The sequence below is a fragment of the Urtica dioica genome, chromosome 8, assembly GCF_054948205.1.
Source record: "Urtica dioica subsp. dioica isolate 48M chromosome 8, U.dioica_male_clone48M_v1_H2, whole genome shotgun sequence".
Taxonomy (NCBI): domain Eukaryota; kingdom Viridiplantae; phylum Streptophyta; class Magnoliopsida; order Rosales; family Urticaceae; genus Urtica; species Urtica dioica.
The window spans coordinates 30,557,245-30,568,292 of record NC_142763.1 but is presented as its reverse complement, the minus strand read 5'-3'; the positions used below and the strand labels follow the sequence as shown (position 1 = coordinate 30,568,292).

The window sequence follows — 11,048 nt, the reverse complement described above, 5'->3', positions numbered from 1 at the left end:
ACTCAAGAGATTGAACCAATGTCCCTACACAGGAGAATACCTCACAAACAGGAGGTAGTGTTACTCAAGTTAGATGTTAGGAGGTGTGTCACTTTATCGTGATAAGCCAAAACTCAAATTTTTAACAACTCTATTATTAAAATCAGGAGAGATAATTATTTCTTAAAAAAAAAACTCTTTCGTGACTATTTTTTATAATTATTTTCATATCTCATGATCGACATATCACGAAATTATGAAAGACATTCTAATTTCTTCACAACTTATTTAGTTATAGGATTGTCAGATTTTGAGTTTAGTTGATTTTGGTAATATATCGTGAGTTTAATAATACTTTTATCAAAATTTTATGAAAGTTTCGACTCATATAACTTATGTAACAAATTATGGAATACCAAGTTACTAACTATGCAATGGACTAAATTTAAGTCTATTATGCTCGAATGGTTTTTTTTTTTTTTTTGCTCGAACCCTTGCTTTAATGGTTATAGGATTAAAATAAACGTGATATTCAAATGAACGGTTGGATTGAATAGGATAAGGACTGGTTACATCTCTGGCGGTTAAAATAAAGAAAATTCCATGAAAACTAAATATTATTATGGGGTAACAAGCAATACGGCAATACCCTTGTTGACAAGCAATAAATTGAGTTAAAAAAAGAGAAATTTCATTTTATAGACCTACAAGTTAACAAAATATCGGGGTTAGACCCCACACTTTTAAAATATTTAAAAATAGACTTTTGTCCTAATTTCGGACACAAATACCATTTTAAACAAATACACTCATTTCACTTGAGATATCTTCTCAATCTTTTATTCGATCTTTCACGCTCGATTCCGACGAGATATAACTAAATTCAATGAGATATGAAGGAATCCGACGAGCTATGATAGTATAGAATGACAAAATTTCACGTGAATTTGACTTTTTCCGCTTAAAATATCCAAAAAATATGAATTTTATCGTATAGCATCGTACATTATCATATGGCATCGTACGTTATAATTATAATGTACATTATAATTTATATGATTTTAATGTACGATAAAATTCATACAAATTATGATGCACATTATAATTATAACGTACGATGTCGTACGATGGCGTACGATGAGATACGATACATTATAATTATAATGTACGATAAAATTCATACACATTATAATGTACATTATAATTATAACATACGATGCCGTACGATGTCGTACGATGCCGTACGATGAGATACGATACATTATAATTATAATGTACGACAAAATTCATACACATTATAATGTACATTATAATTATACCGTACGATGTCGTAGGATGAGATACGATACATTATAATTATAATGTACGATAAAATTCATACAAATTATAATGTACATTATTATAATTATAACGTACGATGTCATACGATAATGTACGATGTTATATGATAAAATTCATATTTTTTGGATATTTTACGCGGAAAAAGTCAAATTCATGTAAAATTTTGTCATTTTATGTTATCATAGCTCGTCGGATTCCCTCGTATCTCATTGAATTTAGTTATATCTCATCGGAATCGAGCATGAAAGACCGAAATAAGGATTGAAAAGATAGAGAGTGAAAGTGAAATGAGTGTATTTATTCAAAATGGTATTTATGTCCGAAATTGGGACAAAAGTTCATTTTTAGATATTTTTAAAGTGTGAAATCTAATCCCGATAAAAAAAAAAAAAAAAGGGTAACAATCAATACAACACCCCAGTTGATAAACGATCTTTGCCACGTCCTTGAATTGCTATCCAATGTCCCTCTCCAACGAAAGTCATCTACTCTTCTTTCTCTTCTTCTTCAATCCAAACCCAAACCCAAACCCAAACCCAACAAACCCAAACCCAACAAACCCAAACCCCAACAAAACCACCAAAAAAAGAATCAATCTTTCTCAAATACATACCATTCAAAACCACACTAAAACCCTTCAAAAATGTTTTCTATGACGGATAAACTCGCTCCACCTCTGCTTCTTCCTTCCAAGGCATTCGTCTCTCGTCACCATCTTCACAAATCAAACCTTTCTTCTTCTTCTTCTTCTTCTTCACAGTCTCAGGTAAACCCTCTTCTTCAAGACCTATTTCTTCCGCAAACCCAACAACACCGTCACAGCACTATCCCAACGCAACAGTCTCCGATTACGAGGAAACGCACGAGAATCGGACGGCCACGAGATGTCCACCGTGGCAAACCCTGGTCCCACCACGCCGAAATCTCCACCCAAGGTCAGCTCACTCTCTCTTCCATGCTCGACCCGAATTTCGACCCGGAAAAACTCCCCAACCTCCTCGCCGAGCTCGTCAAGTTCCACAGCCCGAGCGCTGGAGAAGAACCTCTCTCCGCCGACATACTCTGCATAATCAAGAGCCTAGGGTTCCACAAGAAACCGGACTTGGCTCTGAGCGTCTTCGAATGGGTGAGGAGCTCCGAGAAATTCAAGTCCGCTCTGAGCTCCTCGGCGGTGGCCGTGATCGTCAAGATGCTCGGCAAACAAGGCCGTGCCTCAATCGCCGGGAATCTCTTCGCGGGACTCGACAGAGACGGGTTCGAACTCGACGTCTATGCCTACACTTCGCTGATAACCGCTTATGCCGGGAACGGAAGGTTCAGAGACGCCTTGGCCGTGTTCAACAAAATGGAGTCCGAGGGTCTCAGACCGACCCTGATTACATACAACGTAATCCTCAACTTGTACGGGAAGATGGGAACGCCGTGGAGGAAGATCTCGGGATTGGTCACGGAAATGAAATCCGCCGGAATTTCGCCGGACTCGTACACCTACAACACCCTCATAAGCGGTTGCCGGCGAGGCTCGCTGTACGAGGAGGCCGTCGGAGTGTTCGAGGAGATGAAGAGAGCGGGTTTCGAGCCCGACAAGGTGACCTACAACGCGCTGCTCGACGTCTACGGGAAATCCCGGAGGCCGAGGGAGGCCATGGAAGTGCTCCGAGAAATGGAGGCCCACGGGTTCGGCGCCACAGTGGTGACCTACAACGCACTCATCGCGGCCCACTCGAGGGACGGGCTTTTGGAGGAGGCCCAAGAGCTGAAGGCCCAGATGGCCGAGCGGGGAATCAAGCCCGACGTGTTCACGTTCACGACGCTCCTTTCTGGCTTCGAGAAGGCCGGGAAGGAAGAGTCTGCGATGCAAGTCTTCGAGGAGATGAAGGAATTCGGGTGTAAGCCCAACATATGCACTTTCAATGCTCTGATCAAGATGCACGGAAATCGCGGCAGGTTCGCCGAGATGATGAAGATCTTCAACGAGATCAAAGCCTCTGATTTCTCCCCCGACATCGTCACGTGGAACACCCTCTTGGCGGTTTTCGGCCAGAACGGGATGGACTCGGAGGTCTCCGGGGTTTTCGAGGTTATTCCAATTTATTACATTTAATTTTATTTCGTTTAAAATTAACAGAGAATCATTTATCATAACCGAAATGGCATGTCTTATTTCAGGAGATGAAGAGAGCCGGGTTCGTTCCGGAGCGGGACACGTTCAATACCCTCATCGGGGCGTATAGTCGGTGCGGATTGTTCGATCACGCCATGGAGATCTACGAGAGAATGATCGAGTCCGGAGTCAACCCCGACCTCTCGACCTACAACGCTGTGTTGGCCGCTCTGGCCCGGGGAGCCATGTGGCAGCAATCCGAGAAGATCCTCGCCGAGATGAAGGAAAACGGACGGTGCAGACCCAACGAGCTCTCTTACTCCTCGCTGCTCCACGCGTACGCCAACGCGAAACAGGTCGACCGAGTCCTGGCCCTCGCGGAGGAGATTCACTCTGGCGCGATCGAGCCCACCGCGGTCCTCCTGAAGACCCTCGTCCTCGTCTTCAGCAAGATCGACCTGCTGGCCGAGGCCGAGCTGGCCTTCTCCGAGCTGAGGCACAGAGGGTTCTCGCCGGACATGACCACGCTGAACTCGATGCTCTCGATCTACGGCCGGAGACAGATGGTTGAGAAGGCCGACGAGGTCCTCGCCTTCATGGAGCAAAGCGGGTTAACGCCGAGTCTCACGACCTACAACACGCTGATGTACAGCTACGCCCTATCGGAGGGCTTCGAGCGGTCGGAGGAGATTCTGAAGGCCATCGCGGAGAAGGGGTTGAAACCGAACGCGATATCGTACAACACGGCGATCTACGCGTATTGCAGGAACGGGCGGATCGGGGACGCTTTGAGGGTGTTCAAGGAGATGAGGTGCGTGGGCGTGTCGCCGGATGTGATAACCTACAACACGTTCGTCGCGGCTTACGCTGGGGAATCGTTGTTCGACGAGGCGCTCGGCGTCTTGCGGTACATGGTCAGGAACGGGTGCCGGCCGAATGAGAACACGTACAACACGATCGCCGACTGGTACTGCAAGGTCGGACGGCAGCGAGACGCCAAGGCGTTGGTAGGAGATCTGCGCGGCATCGATCCTCACTTCTCCAGCACGGAGCAGAGTAGGTTGTTGCAGCGGATAGCGGAGAAATGGTGTACATGATATGTATATAATCTGTTTTTATTGAGATTGGAAATGTGGACTATATAACAACCAGGTTTGAGATTCATGCTCAACATGCCTGGCCACCTCATGTTTTGTATTAGATTAAACAGACTGGCCTCTATACGTATTTGCTCAATATTATAGTGTCTTTTTACATGGGCCACGAATTACTCGATTTTGAGATGGAGGACTTACAACTTATTTATTTATTTATTCTAATATGATATTTTAGATAGAATTTAGTGATACGTAGTAGTATCATAGAACAACAAAATTCTCTAAATGAGTGAGCATAAATACTGGCATGGGCCGGCCAAAAGAGGACTAATGAGTTGAGGTACAAGAAATCTCACAAAGGAAATTCCAAAAACTGGCCCTGCCCTTGTCTACCAAGGAACGCCGGCCACCTAAGGCGGCCACTTGGACTGGCTTCTGGAAAATTTCTAAAAGTGTCGGAGAGCGCGTCAAAGGATAACCCAATACGCCCATCTAGCTAACTTCTCTTTATTTTCTCATGAAGAGTCATGAACCACTTTCCGGCGAGGTAAAGGTGACGAATTAGAAGATTCCACCACTGCAGACCGGGGGCAAATGCCCTCATGAACCTTTGGAAAATTGTAATTTTTACCCTAAATTTTTTATATTTTTAGCCTAAAATTAGTGATTCAACCTCAGACATCTGAGGGGCTTTTTTCATATATGTTGCAATTTTGTATCACCTTTGTAATCTAAGAAACATGAAAGACAACATAGCACACAATCGATTATGAGCATAAGTAAGACGAGGTGCACTATAATTAATGGGATTTTTTAGATGCTACCTCGAGGTGATGTCTCTTTGAGAGCATTCATCTTAAGCCGAATACTAAAGATTGGGTTGGATGCCTGTTTACAGTTGCTGGGTTCCGATAACATGTTAAAAGTTTGTTGTCACACTTATAATGATCACATTGCATAGAATTCGAGTCGATGTGAGACATTCTAATACATAAATTTATACAACAAAAGAACTTTTTTTAGAAGTGATATACGTCGTTTCTAAAGCATAAATGCTTCTTCTAAATGTGATTTAGAAGAAAACATTAATTAGTAAAAGAGAGTAGCGAACGTATAAAAAAAATATTATCATTTGCAAAAGTCACATATATGTCATATGTGACGATAGAATTAAAAAAAAAACTGAACTAGAAAGCTGTGTCGAGTTGAGACTCAGGTCTGTCTAACTCGACCTAGGAAGATTGGAGACTCAATGGTCTCTGTCACCACATCCATTGCGTGGAATCTCTGCCGACAAAAAATCTACACGAGTGTTATTGAATGTACAATATGAAATTACTTAACGTGATGTTAGATGGTTGTTCAACTAAGTTGTTGTGATTACTTGCTGAACAACTGATTGATTTTAGTCAGATAACTAAGATCAATGATGAATCAAACATATAAACGAAATCAATAAGAGACACACGAGATTGGTAATCTTGTTCGATGAAAATCACGTACTCAGGGGGACTGATACGTCCGATTGAAAAGCAATCCACTTACAATCGTCAAAGGTACATGAATATTAAGTTTGATTAAGCTCCCCTTTGCAAACACCTTCGTCTTTGACACCTTCTGGATTCTTTGCAACCTAAGCTTTTCTTAGGTTTGAGACTCTCTCTCACTTTCACTCAATCTTATCCCAAAGATTCTCAGCACGTCAATATGCAAAACATGTTCCCACACTTAGTACGATGGTACAAAAACTATGATTACTTAGAGTTTGTTGTCGATGAAGATCTGCATAATAGAGAAACAAACTCGAAGCTATGGCTACATGAATTTGCCGAACAGTCAAAGGAACGACCAAATCACACAAACCCTCGGTGGATTTTATATGACTAAGTTCCTATAAATTCGCAAAATCTAATAAGTCAGATTCTCCAAATCCGATCTTATTCATCGAAAAAAATTGGAACTAAACAATGTGTTTAGTTGATTTGTTTTGCGTGGGAGGAAAAGATGCAAGTACCTTGGCTTTAAGTTGTTTGAACAACTTCTTGATGCTATGTCTGTTACAATTTTTTTTTTCAAATAAACTATGTTATAAAAGATTCAACAATCTCGTCTTTGGAATTTTTATGGCAAAACAAACTCATCTCGCTACACAGAGTGTTTCAATAAAAAAGTTCTAGCAACTTAACATAACCAATAAGTTCAAGAATGTTTAAACTATAGATATTATGAACCCAAAAATTAAAACACTCATCAATAAAAAAAAAATACTCCCCCTTTTTGCCACAAAAAGACAATCAAGGGATATATAACAGTCTAGATTGAGAGTAAAAAAATAATAACATAAAAAAATTCTTATGGTCGCAATGGCTTGAACTTTTAACTTCCGTCTTCATCTTCTTCATCAGGGTCTTGAACTTGTTCCTCCATTGGATACTTGATGTCTTTGATCAGGTTGGTAAGAAGCCTCATCTGGTTGGTGATCCTTGCACACTCGGCCGTCTTGAACTTCACTTCTTCTTCAAGATGCTTGAGTATCTTCTCTCTCATGGACGAGGAGAGAATTGATTTACCTGCCGGACATGAAGATGTTGGAACATCTTATTGCACAACTGGTGTAGGCTGCCCCCCCTTTATGTCATTCTTGTGCTTTCCGATGAACAGTTTTGGATCAGCGCATAGCTCGCATCTATGTGCCACCAACCATGAGCCCTACTTCACAACCAGTTCATAAATGAGAGAAGGAAATCCGATGGGATGGTTTTGTTAGGAATATTGCTCACTGAAGATAATAAAATAAACATGAATGATTACTGAATTCGATAAGAAGTTTACTGTATTAGCATTTATGATTAGTGGGTTGTTTTCTAAAGAGAATCGATAACAACTATCATCCATAGCCTCCGTATTAAACTCAATTACATGATAGGCATCTAAGTTCGGGTGGTGGGCTAAAACGTGATTAATGATTGATATATGTGGGGCACAAGTGAAGGTTGATCACTTGGTGTGAGCACTCTACCTTTTTGGTAAGTGTAAGGCCTGTACAGACTTTGGTTGTTGATGTGTCGTTTAAGTATCGTTACGATACACTAATCAAGGTCACTATGATGGTCACATTGAGAATTAATCTAAATCCTGAAGTGATCACGGGCTTCTAGGTTATATTACTGGGTTCTTTGACTCATTCGTTAATGGCTACTATCATGCCAAAATATTTATGTCTTGGAAATTTAGGATATGATCTAACCAGAAAGTGATTCACAGATACAGAATCCAGCCTTCCTAAAAATAGGTCAATGTTCACCCACCTAAGGGTTGATTCCAGAACTGATTGATTGTGCACAATTTCGTAGTAAGTACGTACGAAAGAATCTTTCGCCGGGGAAGCAACGGTGCTTAGGGCTCATATGTATCATGAAGGGTATAACGAAATAATTGACTTTTCTCGATACGAGTTGAACCTAGGGGATTGAGATCATGTACTGACTAAATCAGTGGACGCTCTTACGATGAATAAAATATAATTCTAATAATAAGAAGAGTGCAGTCTTGGATCATTTTGTGGAGTATCCCCAAGATTAACGAATCGATAGAATAGATAAATGACTATTTCGTTTATTTAATCGGATTTGTTTGAGCTTCTGTTTCTAGGTTCATAGTCCCCGATTCGGATATGATAAAGATGGATAAGAACTCTCTAGTAATAGTGAATATTTATTATTATAATCTCACAGCTGTAAAATGTATTAACATCATTCATTAAAAAATTAGTCTATTTGCTGAATTAAACTACTTATTGTGGAATTAATTATTTATTGTTGGATCAAGTAAATAAATAATTGAATTTTAAGTTGGGCCTTGTGCACACTGTAAAATTCAAAATTTCTACGGCCAGTACCAGTACATATGGGCGCCTACTTTAGGGTTTAAATACCCAATATTCTCTCTATAATTAGTTGCTAGATTTATGGAAAAGAAATCAAGTAACTAAATAAATAAGAGACATAATAATAATGGTTGAGATATTTTCTCTCTATTAAATAAGGAAATAAGATATTGTCATTTATTCTCTCTCATGAATATATTCCTAATATCTAGGAGAATAATCACGGTAGAGATATTCTTGTCATTAAATAAGGAAATAAGATATTGTCCTCATTATTCTCAAATATCTAGATTCCTTAAATATATGAGAAAAATAAGTAAATATAATATCCTAGATTCTGATTTGATATATGAGAGAAAAAGTAGGATTTGTAGTCAAGATCTAATGGTTCATGTTTAACTATAAAATATGAAAGAATATGGGAGAATAAGGAAACCCTAATGGCTTCCTATAATATATCCATTTTATCATTATAAAAGGGGTCAAGGAGAACACAAAAAAAAAGTAAAAAAATTCGCCCAGCACCACTAGGTGTGGCCGAAATTTCTTCTCTCTCTTTCTCCCTTGGAATTCGCGATTCCATTCCTATAAACACAACACGATCTGAATCTCTAAATCATAGTCGTTGTGAGATAACGAGCGAGCTCACACTTTTTTCTTATTCCATCCAGAGATTACATTTCAGAAGATTATGGTATCATCTCTGGAGATCCAAACGAGGAGAGTCCTGTCGTTGTTCCCGAAGATTAAAAGCTTGAAGGTTGAGTTATTTGAGCTCAGAACGGGATCTTGAAGAACTCGATTGAAGGAGTCAATAGCAGATTGCCAAACATGTAAGTAATATGAAAACTCATATTTTAATCAGTTGCTTGAATCGGTCTCTAGGTTATTCTATTCAAATCTGCAAATCTAGATCTTGTTTTAATAATCGTATAAATAAATAGCATGTTAGCGTAGTTATTTATTTTCCGCACAGTTATAGAATGTTTAATTCCCAACAGGTTTACTTTCTTGGAATCACCATGAGCTGCAATTTGGTTGAAGATGATCTCGCCGATGTTGACGGCTTTCTTGTTCCATATGGTATAGAGAAGCTGAGCCATGGACTTAGAAAGGGTGCCTCTGTGGAGAGAGGGGTACCAGTTCCTGTCGCTATCCCATATAAAAGGGAATACTTCGAGGAAAGATCAGTGGAAGTCATCTTGTTCTCAATCCAACTGGATTTCTCTCCTCCGGTGAGACATCCGGCGATCTTGCCAAGATAAGATTCTGGTTCAGCATGTTGTTCAACCAACAAGTTATCGTACTCATTGCTCGAGTCAGGTGTGATGTGCAGCTTCTTCTCCCTGATCATGATCTCTCCAAATAGTGGACTTGATGAGTTCCCAAAGTCCTCAAATAGGTTGACTATGACCTCTCTAACATGTTGAACACTGCACTTCTTGGAAGAAGTCGCAGTGGAGAATAGGTTTACCTCTTTTAACAAGGACATAATGTAGGGAACTGTGTACTTTTCTTTGTCAATCCTCTTCTCGTTTATGACTGACCGCTTCAGAACCATGTCCCATTTGCTGGCGTGAGCTTAAGACTTGAACCAAACACTCTTCTTCTAGACTCCTAGTGCTCTGGTTGAGTTATCTTCACCCCAAGCCAAGTTCTTCATCTTGGTTTGGATCTTCTCCTTGGCTGGACTTGGCTTCGTAGCTGCAATCTTCTTCTTTCCCTTTCTCTGGGTAGCCTCAGTTTCCAATGCTGCTATTGCTGCAGTTGTTGTCACAGGATCATCTTGAGAGGTTTGTGAAGCATCCTCTTGAACATCTTTTGGAACATCTTCTGGAATTGCTGATGAAGAAGCTTTAACTCTCATTTTCTTCAATATGGCTAGGAGAACAACTAACTAGCTTGGCAACATCAGCTATCTTCCAGAGTAGTGATATATTCCCTTTCTTCCTTCCACGTCAACTGAGAACGCACCTTCGTATCCAAGTTTTCCTTTCAGCCATTACACACACACACACACACACACACACACACACACACACACACACACACACACACACACACACTTTCTCTCTCTCTCTCTCTCTCTCTCTCTCTCTCTCTCTCTCTCTTTTGTATAACGTCTCGCACAAAAAATAAAACAAGGCTTCTTTTGACCTACAAGGTCCAGAAGGAATTGAATCGCCCGCGGGTTGCCAAGCTCACCGCAGTTCCAACTTAATTACTCTTCCTCATCCACTTGAGGCCTCAAAGGCCCAGACTCCCGCTCTTCTCATTTTTGGGTCAGCCACAATCAGACCCACTTCATCCACTTTTTCTTGATAGAGAAAATCTTTAAATTAAACCATCTTCAGATTTTCCGACGTGATTGCCTCCCCTAATTATCTGCCTTCCATTTTCATTCCACTCCCAATCAACGAAATCTCGGCTGTAATTGTCTTTCCTCTACGAACCTTCCTCGCCACCAAATGAGGAACCACAATTTCTGCTACTCTTTCGTTGATTATCTCCTTAGAATCTATCATCTGCGGAAAGTTTGGATTTCTCATTCGCTCTCCTCCTCTTGGATGTTCATCGGTCGCCTTTTTTTCATTCTTCATCTCCGGCCCTGGCCTGAGCCATCGCGACCCGCTTTGAATTT

At 40.6% G+C, this 11,048-nt stretch overlaps 1 protein-coding gene across 1 annotated transcript; it reads left to right on the top strand.

Moving 5' to 3' along the window:
* Positions 1-1,865: 1,865 nt before the first annotated feature.
* Positions 1,866-4,691, top strand: LOC149389127 (Pentatricopeptide repeat (PPR) superfamily protein). Its single transcript, XM_089624246.1, has 2 exons — positions 1,866-3,400; positions 3,490-4,691. Exons 1-2 carry the CDS (start codon positions 1,964-1,966, stop codon positions 4,519-4,521), a joined length of 2,469 nt encoding a protein of 822 aa, XP_089480372.1. The 5' UTR covers positions 1,866-1,963; the 3' UTR covers positions 4,522-4,691.
* The last annotated feature ends 6,357 nt before the right edge of the window (positions 4,692-11,048 follow it).

What these genes read in the sequence shown, in the direction of transcription:
- LOC149389127 (XM_089624246.1), top strand. Translation starts at nt 1,964, where the DNA reads ATGTTTTCTATGACGGATAAACTCGCTCCACCTCTGCTTCTTCCTTCC. An exon ending in AGGTCTCCGGGGTTTTCGAG is followed by an intron (nt 3,401 to 3,489) that starts GTTATTCCAATT and finishes GTCTTATTTCAG; the next exon opens with GAGATGAAGAGAGCCGGGTT.